Genomic DNA, 20,359 nt, shown 5'->3' on the forward strand with positions numbered 1-20,359 from the left:
TAATGTAAATGTACAGATGACTGAATGAGGTGAAGGTAAAGTCTCACTTTTAGAAGTTCAGCAAAGACAGACAAATTATAACAAATTATCAAACGCTTGTTTCATCTGCCACCCTTAGGACAAGCTGAGAAATCAATGAAAGAAATAGTCTGTCATTCCCATTAACATCTCGGATTAGGAAGTCACTTTTTAGATACTATGTACCACATTCTGTCAGGGTTTCTGTTTCTGACATTTGGAAAGCTCATTAGAGGTTGGTAGACATTTTCTATTGTGTCAAGTAATTCATGCTCTACCACTCTGAGTTCAGCTTTCACTGTTAGCAGTGAAAAGAATGATGGGCTTCATAACAACTGACAGGTAAGTGCCCATTGTAGATGACTTTTAAAGCCAGACATGAAATGTAAATAATGTTTTTTGAGTGGCTATATCTGCCCAGATCTAAATTACTCTGTAAAGATGTAAGGAAGGAAGGCTATAGGTATCTCATTTAGGACACACATATATTTAACTATGGCCCAGACATATAGCCCTGCCAATCAAGGTGACACAAAGAAACAAAAGATGTGTTATTATAAAGCACTACATCAATGCCCACTGAGAGATAGAAAAAGAACAGAAAATGTATTTTCTCATACTTACTCTCCACAAAGATGGCATTCGCTAACATCAACTTGCTTAAGGAAAGCGGAAGTGCATTAGTAGTAAAACATACGATCTGGGTTACACCCTGTAGACCAAAGAAGAAGTACATGGTGGTGTGATGCCAGCCCAGGATCTGGTTCCATTGGCCATCTTTATACAAGATCAAGGCGGGTCCTCCTGAGATAAACTGTTCCCCAACTATACCTGTGGAGGAATATATCACATTTTAGAACCCTCTCCTTAACTCTAGCTGGTTTGTGAAAAGACACAGGAGCTCATTGCTTATTCCAACCCTATGATGCTGATTCTTCTTTCTGAGCTGTCCAGCAAACGCCTAGCCGTAATGATTTAGACTTGATTCAAAAGTTTAGATGCTTGTTTGGATAACCACTTTCATCTACATTTAGACAAATGAGCCAAGCAACTGTTTCATATCCTTAACATTGGTAACTTCGGTTTAACAATTGGTTCTGATTTAATGACTACTTGAGGGTTTTGATTTCCACTATGTGTCTGATTAAAGGATGATTCCTTTCTTTCTAGATATTGCCCACTTAGGTGGCTGTTTCAAAGTAGAGTATGTTCCCTGATTCTGAAAAAATTGATAAAGAATTAGCTTTTTCCCCAACTTAGAATAATAGAGATGGTTCGTGCCAACTGTACACATGATTAATTATGTATGTAGACACTTTTATTTCCTTAGAGATACTTCCTTGTTAACTTATAGGATGGGCAAGGAAAGTCGTTTTGGAAATGGTTACTTTGCAATTTGATGATCATAACAAAATCCTATTGACATGAATGAAAAGAATCAGTGGGGAAATTAGAGATGTTGCCTTTTACAAAAGAGCAGCTACAGCTGTTCTGTAAAACTGCAGAACATCTTTATAGAATGCTCAATAACAATGGAAAGCACTAAAGTTAAAAGTTACCTGTCCAACTCAAGAAATAAGGTGGATATGCATGAAGCAAGATGTCCTTCAAGCCTAATTCTTATCTCTACAAAATGATTTATTATTGGAGATTTCCCATAACTTTTATTATTTTTGTATAATTTACAAAATGGTTTCTTTTTTTTTTTTTTTCAGAGCTGGGAACCGAACCCAGGGCCTCGCGCTTGCTAGGCAAGCGCTCTACCACTGAGCTAAATCCCCAACCCCCTACAAAATGGTTTCTTAAAGATTACTCTTTGAGGGATCATAACAACCTGTATCAAGCTATTTCATAGGTTCCCACTGATAAAAGGAAATTCACTTGACTGCATATACAAATTAAATACTCATTAGGCTTTTGAATAATTATGAAATGTGTCACTTTCCTAAGATTATGACAGTTGTAATTTATAGTTGGGTTAAGTACTAAGCAACACAGTAATACAAAATTCCTTTTGTACATCCCAATCTTGTACTGATTTTTTTCTTTTTTTTTTTTCTTTCTTTTTTTTTTTCTCATGAGATGCTCAAAAGGAGAAAACAGAATACGGCCATGAATGGTCTACTTACCAGTAAGAGCCATTATAACCACAACAACTCCTTCCCAAATCTCTATTCGACGTAATAATGTTTTAGAATTCAGATAGCAGGTCCGAGTTTGTTTTTTATAGACAGATTTCAGAATGCTCTTTGTAGTCCACCAAAAGCCCATCAGGATGAAGAAAGTCCCAGGGAGAGCATGACCTATGAAACTCCCCATGACCTACAAGTATAAGAAATAGACATTTCACTTGAACTCAGCAAAAATATTTCTGTTCCAGCTAAACAGAGAATTCACAGCTGAGGAATGCCGAATGGCTGAGAAACACCTAAAGAAATGTTCAACATCGTTAGTCATAAGGGAAATGCAAATCAAAACAACCCTGAGATTTCACCTCACACCAGTGAGAATGGCTAAGATCAAAAACTCAGGTGACAGCAAATGCTGGCGAGGATGTGGAGAAAGGGGAACACTCCTCCATTGTTGGTGGGGTTGCAGACTGCTACAACCATTCTGGAAATCAGTCTGGAGGTTCCTCAGAAAATTGGACATTGAACTGCCTGAGGATCCAGCTATACCTCTCTTGGGCATATACCCAAAAGATGCCCCAACATATAAAAAAGACACGTGCTCCACTATGTTCATCGCAGCCTTATTCATAATAGCCAGAAGCTGGAAAGAACCCAGATGCCCTTCAACAGAGGAATGGATACAGAAAATGTGGTACATCTACACAATGGAATATTACTCAGCCATCAAAAAACAATGACTTTGTGAAATTAAATTGAGGCAAATGGTTGGAACTGGAAACTATCATCCTGAGTGAGCTAACCCAATCACAGAAAGACATACATGGTATGTACTTGTTGTGGTTTGCCTTGGGGTTTTCTCTGAATTTGTTAAATAAAGGCAAGAGCGTGAGATTTGGGCAGAGGTAGGAGTTGGGAGTGAGAGGGGGATTAGATTCAGAGGTTAGGTTGACAGTTGACAGTTGGAGACAGTTGAGCGAGTGGAACCTGAGGAGGGGGGGGTGAGGATTGACAGTTGAGGGAGGAGGGGTTAGAGAAGGAAGCCAGGAGGAAGAAGAGAGGGAGTTGGAGAGACGATGGGGAACTGAGAGGAGTTAGAGGTACCAGGGGGGAGAAGAAGCTGGAGACTTGGTAAATAAAAGGTGCAGGGATGAGTAATTTGGGAACTGGGATTAGGACAGTGTAATGTGGATCTGCCAAATCTAGGCGCTGGATTGCTTTAATGCTAAATGAGTGTGTTTTTTTTTAAGAAAGAGTCTCAATTTAAGTAAGTGTGGCTGGGCTGAGTTTATGCCAAGATATCCAGCAGATATCTGGGGCACTGAGGTGTGGAACCCTAGCAGGGTAAAAACACCAGTTGTATGCTCTTTTGTGTAAGAGTCTCAGTATAAGAAAGTGTGTGGCTGGGTTGTGTTTCTGCCAAGATATCCAGAAGATATCTGGGGAAGCGAGGTGTGGAACCCTAGCAGGGAAAAACACCCTGAGGGAAAACATTCCACCCCCGGTTTTCGTTTATACATTTTTACTTTTACTTTATTTTTATTTATTTACGACAACATGTACTCATTGATAAGTGGATATTAGCCCAAATGCTTGAATTACCCTAGATGCCTAGAACAAATGAAACTCAAGACGGATGATCAAAATGTGAATGCAGATCGCTCCTGAGAGACACAGCCAGAATACAGCAAATACAGAGGCGTATGCCAGCAGGAAACCACTGAACTGAGAACAGGACCCCTGTTGAAGGAATCAGAGAAAGAACTGGAAGAGCTTGAAGGAGCTCAAGACCCCATATGTACAGCAATGCCAACCAACCAGAGCTTCCAGGGACTAAGCCACTACCCAAAGACTATACATGGACTGACCCTGGACTCTGACCCGTAGGTTGCAAATGAATATCCTAGTAAGAGCACCAGTGGAAGGGGAAGCCCTGGGTCCTGCTAAGACTGAACCCCAGTGAACTAGACTGTTGGGGAGAGGGGCAGCAATGGGGGAGGGTTGGGAGGGGAAACACCCATAAGGAAGGGGAGGGGAGGGGGATGTTTGTCTTGAAACCGGGAAAGGAATAACACTTTCAAATGTATATAAGAAATACTCAAGTTAATAATAATAAAAAAAAAAAAAAAAAAATATTTCTGTTCCTACCAGATCTACTGCTGTGAGAGGATTATGAGCATATTGTAAATCCTACTCTTAGACTGGCAATTCAAATAAAAATAAAACAAAAATTTGCATGTCTTGACATTTGTCATGGATTAGGCACCGTGTCAAGAGTTTTAAATGTCATCCTTACCCTAATTTTTGAAATTCACCCATAGATGAGAAATCTTTATCAAATTTTCAAATGAGAGGTGGGTTTGGAGAGGTTAAATGACTTGTGGAGATCTTACAATTGAGAAGCAAAATGTTTTGATTTCTTCCAAACACAAAATGTACCATATCATATACATGCCCTTTAAGCATAAGGGAAAACAACATGAAAGTCTGGAAAAGTTTAAAGAGTTTAAAATTTTGGGGTTTGGGATTTAGCTCAGTGGTAGAGCGCTTGCTTAGCAAGCGCAAGGCCCTGGGTTCGGTCCCCAGCTCCGAAAAAAAGAAAAGGAAAAAAAAAAGGAGTTTAAAATTTTAATAAGTTCAAAAATTTAAAAAGATGTGATACTGCCTATAGATTTTAAAGTAAATAATTTTAGCGGAGCAAGGACCAAGAATTTTTAAAGACTGGTAGGATTCATGAAACATTTATATGTTCTTCTTCGGCATAGCTTCCAGACATCTCATCCAGCTGGGTTTGAGTCGTGTTTGTAATCCTGGCCAGCTGCAAAGCAAGGCGTTGGTATGTGTCACTCTCAAGCTGAGTCACTTAAGTCTACGTGAACAACTTAGTTCTCTTGCCTCAGCTACTTTTGTGGGACGTATCTGTTGCACAAAGATGGGCAGCCAGCCTGACTCACATATTTTGCACATATGTGTGTGCACGCAGGCACGTATGCGCACGAGTATGTGTTTGAGTGTGCGTGTGTCCCTTTCTTAACACAGACCACTGAAACTTCGAGGTTTACTTTTAGAACAACACAGCCCGATGAACCAAATGACATCGTACGCTTTGCTCACATTCTTGCTACAGTCTAACGAAGAAGCAGAAATACAATCTGGGTTCAGTCAACAGCATAAAGCAGTCTTGAATAACGTGGGTTTTTAAATATTTGGGAAGTCCTTCTCTCAAGCATATTCATTGTAGTATTAACAGAATGATGAAAATAGAGTCCAGAATCATCCTGCACATCTAAGAGTCAGATCTAAGCAAACTCACAAGGAGGATTTCATGGTATTCCTAGTCTTGGAGACTGAAATCCCTATTTGGGTGAGTACTGAACTTCTTAGTTTGCGTTACTCCCCTCTGGCTTAAAGGGTTGATCTAAAGGAAACCATGAGGCTGCCCCACGTATCTTATCCTGTGTATGCTGACTTCACACACCCTGGAGTCACCCAAACCTCCCTAGAGTCAGACGACATTATACATCTCTAAGTACAGGTTCTGGTCCTAACTCTCACTCTGTGCTATAGTTTAAACCATATACTTTACTTAGCATGTTTTGGACATCTAACTTCAGTTCTTTGTTATTAAAAAGAACATGAAGACCTTAATGATACATGGAATTTCTGCTCTAATGGGCTCCCATTTAGCAACCTAACCCCCATGAGCTGTTGATTCTGCCTGTTGGTCTGGGTCAGACAACTATACGAGATTGTGAAATACTGCTGCGAAGAACTCAGAAACCCACCCAGCCTATACATCCCCCCCCTTTTTAAGTAAAGAATTTTATATGATTTAAGGATCTTGAAACATTTTGTTTCTCCTTAATATAATAAACTTGTTTGTAGGAGTTCCTAGAACATTAAGATTCTGGATTAAAACTAAAAGTTTTGAAATTTAAGAACAAATAAAAACAATACGTAAGTCAAAGAACTAAGAAAATGCTTAAGGAAGTTATGCAGACATTAAAAGTACAGATTTCAAATAACCAGTAATATATTTATTGAAAATAATGGGTGAACATGGAGGGACAGCAGGACTCTGTGGCTAAGGGGCAAAGCATGTGCCACACAAGCCTGCCAAAATGAGTTGGATCCTAGAACCCTGGTGATTCTACAGTACTGCATGGAGCAGCTTTCACAAAGCTGTCCTCAGACCCACAGATGCATCATGGCTCACCCTCCACACACCGGACTCCCCCGATAACAACTAAAACTGAGTCTAAAGTTTTAAAAATGAGGGTAGGTCTGAAGACCTCTTTATCACCTGTTACCTTTGTGGCTTTGGGTAAGTTACTTAACCTTTCAGTGTCTGAGTTTCTACCTTTGTAAAGTGGGACCAATAATAGTACCCACTTCTAAGCAATTACTCCACATAACTATCAAACAGCTTATACTATCCTTTACTGCAATTGAGTAGAGCAGTGGTTCTCAACCTGAAGGTCATGCCCCGTTTGGGGGTCAAGTGATCTATTCACTGGAGTCACCTAAGACCATCTGAAATATCAGATATTTACATTACAGTTTCTAACAGTAGTAAAATTATAGTTATGAAGTAGCAACAAAAATAATTTCATGGTTGTGGGGGTCACAACAACATAAAGAACTATATTAAAGGGCCAACAGCATTAGGAAGGTAGAGAACCCCTGTACTAAAAAGAAAGTGATGCAAAACAAAACAAAATAAAAAGGTAAAGAGAAGTGACAGGTAAGAAAGAATGAAGGACTTCTCAAAGGTGCAGTGAACAGAGACAAACCAATGGACATGCAGAAATGATAGAGTCCACAGGGCCTCAGCCCTACTCAGAGAACCAGAGGCAACGAAGTAAAGCTGGGAGCAGGGTAGATGAGGTCCCCAGAGAAGAGCACAGAAATTGGTTGTTCAGTGCCAAATGGTTAACCCTGAAAGCATACGCACAAGAAACATTATATGGACCGAACAGGTTATACATATACACACATGCACGTAACAACAATTAGTGAAAGACAGAAGCCATGAATTTGAAGGAGAGTGGACAGGGGTATTTGGAAGAGCTTGGAGGTAGCAAGTGGAAAGGAGAAATGCTGTGATTCTATAATAATCTCAAAAATAAAATTTAAGTGAACGAAAATTAAAAGGTAGCATGAATATCTACCTCTTCTCGAATACTGACTACAAAAAACCAAGAAGCATTCTACAGAACTATTTTGGCAAGTATAAGTGTCGAAGAGTTCCTGGGATCTTCTATGGTATTTAAATAAATTCCTCAAGAGCGGAGGTCATAAGTGTTTTCTGCCATTTCCTTCTAATCCTAGATACTATCTAAACACTATAAACCTCTAAATTGGTAGGAGTCACTCAGCTCTTCTTACAAACAAGATTATTTCATCTCCACTCTGATGCCTCAAAGGCCATCTCATATCCAACATGCCCCAAACAGAACAAATCAGCTCTGTCTATCTGCCCGTGGTCAGAGAGTATCTTTATTCATTACCTATTGGTTAACAATGCTCACTGCTATTCACTCACCTGCCAGAATCAAAAATATGAAAATTATCTTGGACTTTGACTATTTCCCTAAAAATGACTTAGCTGTTGAAAAGTATCACCTGGGGGGGGGGTTAATATCAACTCTCCAGTGTCCCTAACTTAGGTGACTCTCCTTAGCCACTTCAATGCCATCTGCTTCCGAAATCTTGTCTCATCCAAGCAGAGATGGTTCCCCTTCTTACTTTCTCAAAGCATTGACCCTTTAATAAATTCTTTCTGTGATTGTAGAAGATATGTTCTTCTCTTTAATCTATAGAACAACATCACCATGCTATGAAAGTCTCGCTACATAATAAGAAGTCAAGAATGTTCAGAAATTAAGAGCCTAAATCAGTTCTATTATCTTGAGGCCCCAGGATATGAGGAAATGTAAACTAATCCCAAAGAGGGGGAGAGAGGGCATATTATAGCTGATGTCCAGCTTTGGGATTGCTGAATATACTTAACATATAAGTAAGCGAGTAATAGTTCACATGGAATTTTAAAATCCAGGCCTTTCTGAATGTATAAGCCTAGGTCATACAGTCTTCCTGGCTTGTCTCCATGATGAGAGTAAGTGGGCCTTTGCATTCTATCACAGTACTGGGCTGTAATAGGGGACATAACAAACGAGGAGTCACAAAATGGTGTTAATGGATATCACATGATCACAGAGGGCGAAAGAAATGAGTCCTTCCTAATTCAGTCAGAAGGCCACTGTCCTTTTATTCTAAAACAATTTGATGGTTCAGATGCTGCTGTTTTTAAAGACTCAACAAAATAAAGACATAGCAATCATGATATTTGCCCAGCAAAAAAAGAACCCAGTCAACATCACACGCACACACACACACACACACACACACACACACACACACACACACACACACACACACACACACACACACACACACACACACACACATACACAGAGTCAGTCCTAGTGATTAAAATGGGAAAAATTTCACTTCACTTTCATGTTGGAAAGGAAAATGCCTACATCCTCAAATACATCTCTTGGCTTTTCTCTTATAGAAACCATCTGTCTTCTGTTTTCTGGTCTACAGATCCCTGCTAATGTAACTTATTCCTTGTAAAAGCCTAATACAATACCAGAGTCTGATGTGCTCTAAACCCCAAAACAAGCACCTTCTATAAAAAACATTGGGTTTCCTTCCTCACTCACAAAGTTGAACTTGCTAGGCAGCAGTGGTAATCAAAGGGGCAGAAAATAAAAAGAACCTTCCTCTTGAACTTCACTTCTATCTGCAAGTTCAATCACTGCCCTCCAGATTGTTCCATCATTCTAAAATTCAGATTCTTCTCCCATACAAAGAGACCTATCATTCTTAGTAACATCAAATAACCAGCCAACCTACCAAACAAAAAATAACAAAATTCACACCCTCCTCATATCCCACTAGATAATTTTTATTGGTACTAACACACACACCCATACACACACACACACACACACACAGAGAGAGAGAGAGAGAGAGAGAGAGAGAGAGAGAGAGAGAGAGAGAGAGAGAGAGAGAGACACTCAGCACCAAAAGATACATTTTAAACTCTGGTACTAAGGAGCAATGCTCTATTGTAAAGCACATGTGCTACAGCCACACAAACCCACAGGCTTGCCCTGTGAATAGAAAGAAGAGAGGAAACTCCGCCAAGAGTAAAGGATTTAACAGTTTTCTTGGCAGAATCACAAACAGCTCAATTCAATATAAAGAAAATATTATTATAAGACAGAACATACACTACAATTTTATCTTGAGCCATAAGCAAAAACGTATTGAATTTGTGTCTTAGTGATTCATATTTTGGGGCACATTTGTAACTTTTAATTCACACACACACACACACACACACACACACACGTACTCAGCAATTTCTTGAAGTTCACTTATTGGCCTCATTCAAAAAAAAAAAGTGATGTAAACAGATGTAGCTTTGAAATTTCTTGATCATCCATCATTCCCTATTAGCACTTTATCTCCCTCATGTAAACTATTTTGAAGAAATTTTCTTAAATCATCCTTACCTTAACACCGTGCTCAAAGTCAAGTGCAACCCAGTTGTCTTCTAGTCAGGACGTATAATAAGTGGATCCAGAGTCGAAAGGGAAAAGCAGCTGCTGAACGTCTCTATATCTAATGCTGCCTCCTCCCGTTGCTTTGACACTAATCTTATGTGCTTGTCATTCCAGCATGAAGTCAAGCAGTTAAGTTTCCCATTGTGTCACAGTGCAGTTAAAGCCAAGAAACACACCCTTGTGAACATTCCGCCTCCCGCCTACCAGGATCCTAGCCTGAGCCATGTGCTACCTGCTCTGTGGGTCACACAACCTCTCTTTTGGAACATAAAAACAAGTAGGAGACAAAAAAATAATAAGTATAGCAATAATATTTAATTGTGTGCTAGAAGTTCCAAAAAGATAAATCAGCTCCCAATGTGCAGTGCCTCAAGAAAGAGATTTCCACAGGTGTCAGGACTGAGTCACAGACACACTCAAGCTATAGGAATAAAGAAACAAAAACTACTGTAGGTCAGCAGCTATGGCTCCAAGGCTATGGAGCACTAGCCTAATCACTGGCTGTATTGCACAATAGCAACTCAGGTGCTCAGGGTACCTACTAGGTGATAGGCACAGCTTTCCCCTCAGAGAGCTGAAACAGCAGAACTGAAAAACTATGTATTCCTTACGAACAGGTTGGTCACAGGTTATATGAGAATTAAGATGCTGGCACACTTAAAATAGGGACAAGGTTCTATCTTAGAAGAGTATATAGTCAAAGAAGTCATTGTAAAGCAATGAAGGGAATAATAACCCAAGATGACACAGGGCAAGGGCAGCATCCTGACAGTGTGACCTAAGCGGAACCCTTATGTACTCTTGACAGGAATGTAAATTAGCATAGACATAGTAGAAAGCCACGTAGCTATATGATCCAGTAATCCCACGCTATGTGTATATTCAAAGGAAGTAAAACGAAGTCAAATATAACTAATAAAATAAAGTAAAAATAAAAATAAGTATGTTCATTCATGCTACCTGCTGCCCTGTTCCCAGTAGCTCAGACATGAAGTCAACCTAAGTAACCTTCAACAGATGAATGGATAAAGACGGGGCTGAAGAGATGGGTCAGGACCCAAGAGCGCTCATTGCTCTCCAAGAGGACCAGAGTTCAGCTCTCAACACCCACAGCAGGCAGCTCATAACCACCTTTGATTCCACCTCCAGGGGATCTGGCTGTCTTGGGCCTCTATGAGCATTTGCATTTATGTGTACATACTGGCATGCATATCCAAAAAGATAAATAAAATAAAAAATGAAAAATGTGTGTGTGTATATACACCTCAAGTACTACTCAGCTAGAAAAAATAATGCAGTCACTTACAAGAACATGGATGAACCCATGAGATTTCATGATTCAAGAAGCAGGATAGATATAATAAAAAAAATAAATTATGATTTCACTTATTAGTGGAGTTTGCTGAAGATGACCCCATAGCAGTAGAGCGTACAATAGAGCCTACTAAAGGCTTTCGAAGGAAGGAAAGAGAGATGAATTAGGACAAAGACTTGTCTGTGGGTAGAAGGTTACTTCAAGTTAAGAAGAATAATTTCTAATTATCTACTGCATGGGGTGGGGCGGGGGTGGGGGAGAAGGAGCTGGAGAGATGATTCAGCAGGTAAAGGTCCCTGTTGCCAAGGCTGACGACCTGAGTTTATTCCTGATACCCACAAGGTGAGTGAAAAGGACTGACCCTTGCAGGTTGTTCTCCAGGATGCACACACGCACTGTGGCACACCCCCACACAGACACCCACACACAAATAAACACAGTAAAATATTTTAAGAGTAACAGAGAATTACTCAATGAGTTCTAACAGCTACCTAATCTGATCTTAGGATCAAATACCAATGTTTCCAAAGACTGAGTAATTATGTTTAGATTACTCAACTGTGCCAATTCTTAGGAAAAATAAAGACAATATACTCTTCTCTCCCTGGTGTAAATAGTGATGAAGTCAAATTAAGACTCATTTATCTTACTGTGAGATGCTTAACCTTTAGAAAAGTTAATATAATTTCCATATCTACCCGGTCCTACCCACCCCCACAATGCTCACACACCTTTCTCACACTTACTTCTGTTTACAGACGAGTTCAACATGGAGCAAATAGCAAATGCATTTCCCTGCACAGATATATATAGGTAAATCAACTTGCCCTAGCTTTTAGCTCAGACTTGAGATTTCAGCTATATAGGAGGCTGAAGCAGGAAAGTTGTAAATTCAGTGTCAAGTCTGTGCAACTTAGCAAGATCCTTTCTCAGAACAGAATGTAAAGCAAGCAAACGAACAAACAAGGCAGGTAGGACTAGATTGCATGAGTCAATGGTAGAGCGCATGCTCAGCATGCATAAGGTTACACATTCAACCTCCTCTCCCTAACCCCGCCCCCTCCCCCAAACCCGAAACCCCAACAGTAGTAGTAATAAAAAACAAAGAACCCAAAATGTTCTGGTTTGTTTTCTATCACTATAATAAACTCCAGGACCAATAGCCACTTGGAAAGGAAGTATTATTTAGCTTATACATCTCAGTCATAGTTGATTACTGAGGGAAATCAAGGGCGGGGACTAAAGGAGAACAGAGGCAAGAATCATGGAGAAACTTACTGCTTTGTTATGTCTTGCTCAGCCTGCTTTTTTATACAACTCAAGACCATCTGCCCAGGGGTGGTACCTCCCACAGTGGGATGACCCTACAACATCAATCACTAATTAAAACAAAACAAAACAAAACCAAACAAAACACAACTGCCTCACAGACATGCGTACAGGCCAGTCTGGTGGAGATAATTCGTCAACTGTGATTCCCTCTTCCCAGATATGTCTAGGTTTGTGTCAAGTTGACAAAATAACTAGCCAGCACAAAAGAAGAAGAAGAGGAGGAGGAGGAGGAGGAGGAGAAGGAGGAGGAGGAAGAAGAGGAAGAGGAGGAAAGAAAGAAAGAAAGAAAGAAAGAAAGAAAGAAAGAAAGAAAGAAAGAAAGAAAGAAAAAGAAAACAAGAAGAAAAGCCTTTCAAAGCTGAGTTCAGTTACAGAGTGAATTAGAGAGACCAGCTTGGCAGACTTAGTGAGATCCTGACCCAAAATATAAACAAACAAGTAAGGGGCTTGGGATATAGCACAGTCAGAGAGTGCTTGCTTATCTGTATTTGAGACCCTAGATTCCATACACAATATGGTAACAAACTAAATGACGTACAAAGAAACAAGCAAAAAACAAGGAAATACATGATCTAGTAGAGACAAGGACAGAAGTTACCCTTGTCTCGGTTACTTATGTCTTAGGACACAACTCTCATTTCAGTGTTCAACCATGACGAGCAAAGGCTGTCCTTCTCAGGACACTTTGCATCCAGTAGCACTCATAAACAGCTGAGCAGTTTGAGGGTTTATTTCTAGGTTGGAATGGAAATTAGCAAGCACAAGCTTCATTCTTCCCGAGCAGTTGTGCGGGTTGCTGTGGCTGTCACCTGCAGTGTTCAACTCCAGCATCTCCATCCGTCCAGCACAAACTCAGCCAGAGCCTCGGCTGACCACTCCGACTGCATCACTGATCCGTCTCCCACTGAGGTTCACACCTCCCTACACTGAGCGAGTACTGATGCTTTCTCTCTGCAGCACGGAGATGGTCGTTGGAACTACTGAGCTCTCAATCCAATGTAACGTATTCCCCCTCTAATTATGAACTGTCTATTTCTCCTTTAAACAATTCCAGTAATACAAATACCAAGGGAACAATCCAGGAAACAAAAAGGTGGGTGGATTAGATGTCATTAAAATGAGACGCTGTCTGTGCAAAACTCCTAAAAGAATGGGTAGTAGGCCAGAGAGGAAAAACGATTGAAAAAAAAAATCTGACTAAGATTTTGTCTCTAAAATATTTAAAGAAACTTGGGACTCAACAAAACTGGGCAATATCTGAATATTCATTTCATCAAAGAAAGCATACGGATCACAAATTAACACGTAAAAAAGATGCTCAACGGGAGGTTACAAAGGAGAACAGCAGTGTTATGCTAGCATGCACTTATTTTTAAAAAAAACGCTAATCCAAAATGCTAACAATGTAAGATACCGTCGAGGCTGTGAAGCAATGAGACTCTCTCAAACCACACAGCTGCTTCCGAAGACAGATTGGCAGCTTCTCCCCTGCATGATCCAGATTTGTGCTCACAGACGTTTGTTTAAATAAATTGGGAGTTTTTATCCACCTGAAAACCTACACATGAATGTTATTAACTGTTTTGTTCATGGCTGCCAACACCTCGAGACCAACTTGATGTCTTTCGTTTCGCAAATGCATAAGAAAAGCAGTACATAGGTACTGATGATTCAACGTTATTCAGTGATAAGAACTAAGCCTTCAGGTGTCAGAGGGCAGCTTTGGTTGCCTGACCTTGGTATTTGAGCCTTCGTGAAGTAAAGTACAATGCTACTGTTATTCAGGACCTAAGGAATGCATGGCACAAAGAAGAGCCCCAAAGAAACCAAACAATGAGTATATCTGTATCGTCAGTTCCTACTAGAAGGTCCTTCCCTCTGTCTCTACCACTTCCTCCATGACGTCTTTCCTTTTGTAATTCCTCCCTCACTTCTACAGCTGTGACTTGTTCTGTGATCACAAGTGGAGAAGATGAAGGCAAGAAAATGGGGACCCAGGACTTCGGGTAGGGAGATGGCCTTCGAGTGTCTTGGGATAGTTCTGTCTCGGCCTCCTATCTCTCTGTGGGAATACTGGGACTGCCCATGCCTGCTACAGCACCCTTCGTTATGAGTTCTGGGGCTTCAGACTTCTCATATTTGCTTGGCCAGCACTTTATGTGTGGAGCAATCTCCCCTGCCAAGATCCTGTCTCACCAAAACAACACAAAAAAGAAGGCCTGTGGGACGGTCCCAAATATTTCGGTTTTTAAAACACAGTCATAGGGGTGGTAGTGGTGCATATTTGTGAATTAAAGGTAAACCTGGTTCACAGCAAGCTCTAGAACAGCCAGGACTACGTAGAAAGATCCTGTCTCAAACAAACAAATAACAAATAAAAAGTGCTCAATAAATTTAAAAGAATAATTTTATTGGCCCAGCTGTCCAAATCTCTGGAGGCTGCCACTTAAAAGCCTAGCCTTTGAGGGCAGTCTCTCCCATTCCAGGTTCTAGTTTCTCTAGTGCAAGATAGCTTCAGTCAACTGCAATCTCAGAAGATTTTATACAAAGTTCCAGAAGCCAACAATTCATAATTTTAAGTGATTTTATTGCATTATATTGGTATAACTATTTTATCAGTTATTACTTTACCCTCTTGGTGTGGCTAATTTATAAATTAAATTTTCGAAAAGAAAGAAAAAAAGAAGACATGGACATAAATGCATATAATTGATTGAAGCTGCCAGTGTGAAAAACTACAGATTTTTATCAGTCTACCAATGTGATTGTTTGGAAAAGATAAGCCTGTGGGTGTAGTAAAGAGGTCAGGGGTTGCCATTACATCAGAAGGAAAAGGGGCGAATAAATAGATGTGCTATTTATGTTTATTAAATATTATTATAATATACTGTAGTTGTGGGTACATGACACTACACATCCCTCGAAGGTCAAAGAACTTAAACACAAAAACTGCACTGTTACATATACAACAATACACAATTGTCAGTTCATCGCACAAATGCACCACACAACTGCAAGACTTTAGTAAGGAGGGTCATTTCTGCATAGCTTTCTACAAATGTAAAACTGCTTTAAAAATAGTCTATTAATCTTTTTTTTTTTTGTAAGTGAAAAGCACAAAACAGTAGGGCAAACACTTTTACTAGCTACAAAACTCACATTGCATATTATTTGCTTAAGGTTTCTTTCTTTCTTTCTTTCTTTCTTTCTTTCTTTCTTTCTTTCTTTCTTTCTTTTTCATCTTTATTAACTTGAGTATTCTTATTAACATTTTGATTGTTATTCCCCTTCCCGGTTTCCAGGCCAACATCCCCCCAACCCCTCCCCTCCTCTTCTCTATGGGTGTTGCCCTCCCCATCCTACCCGCATTGCCGCCCTCCCCACAACAATCACATTCACTGGGGGTTCAGTCTTGGCAGGACCAAGGGCTTCCCCTTCCACTGGTGCTCTTACTAGGCTATTCATTGCTACGTATGCAGTTGAAGTCCAGGGTCAGTCTTTGGGTAGTGGCTTAGTCCCTGGAAGCTCTGGTTGCTTGGCATTGTTGTTCATATGGGGTCTCAAGCCCCTTCAAGCTCTTTCAGTCCTTTCTAAGATTCATTCAATGGGGGTCCCATTCTCAGTTCAGTGGTTTAATGATAGCATTCACCTATGTATTTGCTGTATTCTGGCCGTGTCTCTCAGGAAAGATCTACATCCAGTTCCTGTCGGCACTTCTTTGCTTCATCCATCTTATCTAGTTTGGTGGCTGTATATGTATGGGTCACATGTGGGGCAGGCTCTGAATGGGTGTTCCTTCTGCCTCTGTTCTAAACTTTGCCTCCTATTCCCTGCCAAGGTATTCTTGTTCCTTTTAATGAAGGGTGAAGCATTCGCATTTTGGTCATCCTTCTTGAGTTTCATGTGTTCTGTGCATCTAGGGTAATTCAAGCATTTGGGCTAACTTATCAATGAGTTCATACCATGTGTGTTTTTCTGTGATTGGGTTACCTCATTCAGGATGATATTTTCCAGTTCCCTCCATTTGCCTATGATTTTCATAAAGTCATTGTTTTTGATAGTTGAGTAATACTCCATTGTGTAGATGTACCACATTTTCTGTATCCATTCCTCTGTTGAAGGGCATCTGGGTTCTTTCCAGCTTCTGGCTATTATAAATAAGGCTGCTATGAACATAGTGGAGCATGTGTCTTTGTTATATGTTGGGGCATCTTTTGGGTATATGCCCAAGAAAGGTATAGCTGGGTCCTCAGGTAGTTCAATGTCCAATTTTCTGAGGAACCTGCAGACTGATTTCCAGAATGGTTGTACCAGTCTGCAATCCCACTAACAGTGGAGGAGTGTTCCTCTTTCTCCACATCCTCGCCAGCATCTGCTGTCACCTGAGTTTTTGATCTTAGCCATTCTCACTGGTGTGAGGTGAAATCTCAGGATGGTTTTGATTTGCATTTCCCTTATGACTAAAGATGTTGAACATTTCTTTAGGTGTTTCTCAGCCATTTGGCATTCCTCAGCTGTGAATTCTTTGTTTAGCTCTGAACCCCATTTTTTAATAGGGTTATTGTCTCCCTGCAGTCTAACCTCATGAGTTCTTTGTATATTTTGGATATAAGCCCTCTATCTGTTGTAGGATTGGTAAAGATCTTTTTTCCCAATCTGTTGGTTGTCATTTTGTCCTAACAACAGTGTCCTTTGCCTTACAGAAGCTTTGCAGTTTTATGAGATCCCATTTGTCGATTCTTGATCTTAGAGCGTAAGCCATTGGTGTTTTGTTCAGGAAATTTTTTCCAGTGCCCATGTGTTCGAGATGTTTCCCCACTTTTTCTTCTATTAGTTTGAATGTATCTGGTTTGATGTGGAGGTTCTTGATTCACTTGGACTTAAGCTTTGTATAGGGTGATAAGCATGGATCTATCTATGGATGTATCATGTATCTTCTACATGCTGACCTCCAGTTGAACCAGCACCATTTGCTGAAAATGCTATCTTTTTCCCATTGGATGGTTTTGGCTCCTTTGTCAAAAATCAAGTGGCCATAGGTGTGTGGGTTTATTTCTGGGTCTTCAATTCTATTCCACTGGTCTATCTGTCTGTCTCTGTACCAATACCATGCAGTTTTTATCACTATTGCTCTGTAATACTGCTTGAGTTCAGGCATAGTGATTCCCCCGGAAGTCCTTTTATTGTTGAGGAGGTTTCTTTCTTTTAAATAAAAGAAATAAAAGTACTCATTTTAAGTGCCTCTTGACGGGGTCTCACCCTGTCTAGTCTCTTTCACTCTTGATGAAGTCGCCCACTACTGTCCAGCTTTCTGTTCTGATACGTATTTGTTCTTTCACAACTACACTGTCTGGAGTTTTCTTTATGCTTCATTCCCTGCACCCTTGGTACTCTGAATTAAACCTAAGGCCTTTATAATTGCAAAGCAATTATAAAGCAATATAAAAGCAAGCATGCTGCCACTGAACTCGACCCCCACCCCTTACAATGCTGCTTTGAGCTCAGTAGTACATGTGTGCCTCTGTTCTCCTTTGAGACTGGTTTCGCTATTGGGGGTGGGCATTTTTCTTTGTGTATAAACTTTAAAATCAGTGTCACTTCCTCACAGTGATTTCCTCAGAGTATTAGAATTGTAGAAACCCTAAAAGAGCAAGTTGGAAAAAGCTGACATTTGAACAATCCTCATCATTTCAATTATGAAAATGGAATTATCTTTCCCTTTATGTATATTCTTGATTTCTTCTCAGATATTACTTTTCCTCATGCACATCATGTATATTTTATTAAATGTATGGATTTCTCTCTCCCCCTTTCCTTCCCTTACTCTCCCCTTTCCTCTCTTTTCCTTCCTCCCTTCTGTTGATTCTATTGTCCTTGTCTTTTGATTCCTGTAACCTATTAAATTCAGTAGAGCAAGGTAGAGCCTTGTGTACAAACCTTAGAATAAGGTATCTGGTTTTCGACCATTAAGGGTGAGTCACTGTTGCATCAGCTGCAGGCTCGCTTGGACATCTTGAATCTAGTTGAGGATGATCCTTTTTATACTGTCTTTGCCTTCAATTTGGTTTCCACTGTGCACGCACTCAAAATGAAAATCTATGATGGCATTTTAGAGTCAGATAATAGAAGACAGAACACGTCAAACAGCATGGTAGGAACTGAAAGTTGGCTAATTCAGTAAAGACGGATCCTTAGATCACCCCATAATACAAAAGTTTAGTTTCTATTGGAAACATCCAAGAAAATGGTTTCCCCTCAAGGGCTTCTGTAACATATTCTAGAGACAACATAAATCTCACTTTCAGTTAACCTTGCATTAAGGTGTGTCTGAATCCCTTGCAGGTCCCAGTAATGTTATGGTATCTTCATCAGCCTTGGAAATGTTACCATGGAGATGTGGCTTCCGAAGTACGGTTATATTACTCACTATGAACACAGAAAAGAAAGCGACTGCTTCTGGCTTAAGGCAGAGTCACAGACATCTAGTAGCACAAAACTAATTTACTTTAAAAATAGATAAATAAGAGCACACCCGAATCACCAGTGTGGTGAACGTTTGTTTGTACAGCAGCACTTTTGATGGAGAAATTGAAACTGCAGAGGGCTGTTGAAAACCTACAGGAACGTTCATATGTCCTTGACACATCTAAAGAGAACATCTTGATATCTTTCCCCGTAGGCTTGTCATTCTTGATGACTCTTTACCTGCCTGCTTGGCATCCTCTGTTCTCACATCATTTCTGTTCAGATCTTCCACACCCAATTCTCAGAACAGCAGCCTAAGAGACAAATCCCACACAGACATGTTCTCATCCTTCAGTTACTTTTGTTTGAAGCTTATTTACGGCTGCTATGCTCCCGGCATGGATTTTGACATATTCCTGAGTTTCCAGAGAGCAAAGTTTCATTTTCACCAGAAAAGTGCCTCTGAGGGTTCTTTGAGAGGTGGCTGTGGTGGAAACTAGGGCTTTTGTCTGTCTGCATATACACTTACACCCTCGTCCCTTTGTCTACCTAGCCACACTGTCAAAAATATTCACTATAAATCGTTAGTACTAGTCCTAGTTATGACAGGAGACAGACTCCTAATAGAGTAAGAAAGCGAGTAGAACACTAATACAGTGAAGTCCTTCCTACGAGGGCCTGCACCACATGGGCGTTGTCAGAGGAGCAGGCTATTGTGTCCCTCCCCAGTCCTAGCATTGCTCGTCCTCATTTGAACCAGATCCCCAGGTGACTCATGTGCACAGTAAAGATTACAAATCATTAGTCCAGGACAGAAGTCAGCAGCAAAATTATTGATGTGTCAAACTGGTTCATCCTTTGTTGTGGCAGAGGGATGCTCTCCTTCCTAATGAATTATTGTTATGTTGAGAGGGTTTCCTGTCTGTACATACTAGATGTGACCAGCACACTTTCTTAGTTCTGACAACCAAAAAATAGCTTCACATATTGATAATATCCCCTGGAAAGAAAAATCATGGTTTGTTTCCCAACTAAAGAAGTCTGGTCTAGGAAATCCTTGTTCAAACCCTATTAACATCAAGATATTTTCTCAGGAGAAAAAAACGGTCACAGATGCAACAGTCAATTACTATATTAAAGGAAGTCAACCAAGGATGGGTGTACCTATTACCAGAAATATAAAACACATACTATCAAAATGAATTGAACAAACTAACACACTGTGTTTCTTCAACTCCAGTGAGAAGTATTTCACCCAGAAATCTTTGTGGTTTAATATTACAATTAAGGATGAGGGTGAGCCATCTGAACTAAATATAACATACATCATATCAGTGCCTCGTGAATGGCTGTCATCTCTGGTAATTAAATTTGCACTAACTACAATCATATAAAGGTTCCTTAAAGCAATGTGCTATTGGGCATCCTGATGTAGGTCTATCTTAAAGGCATGGAGTTGG

At 40.1% G+C, this 20,359-nt stretch overlaps 1 protein-coding gene across 1 annotated transcript in view; it reads right to left on the minus strand.

Annotated features, from left to right (window-relative positions):
* Nucleotides 1-20,359, minus strand: part of Tmem45a (transmembrane protein 45A) — a 93,118-nt gene that overhangs the window by 13,176 nt on the left and 59,583 nt on the right. The window contains exons 2-3 of the mRNA XM_032899317.1: nucleotides 2,148-2,340; nucleotides 643-849 (exon numbers count right to left, since the gene is read on the minus strand). Coding sequence (XP_032755208.1) covers nucleotides 643-849; nucleotides 2,148-2,337 — 397 coding nt within the window. The 5' untranslated portion in view covers nucleotides 2,338-2,340. The remainder of the gene's footprint in view (nucleotides 1-642; nucleotides 850-2,147; nucleotides 2,341-20,359) is intronic.

This window comes from Rattus rattus, chromosome 4 (genome assembly GCF_011064425.1).
Source record: "Rattus rattus isolate New Zealand chromosome 4, Rrattus_CSIRO_v1, whole genome shotgun sequence".
In the NCBI taxonomy this organism is placed as follows: Eukaryota; Metazoa; Chordata; class Mammalia; order Rodentia; family Muridae; genus Rattus; species Rattus rattus.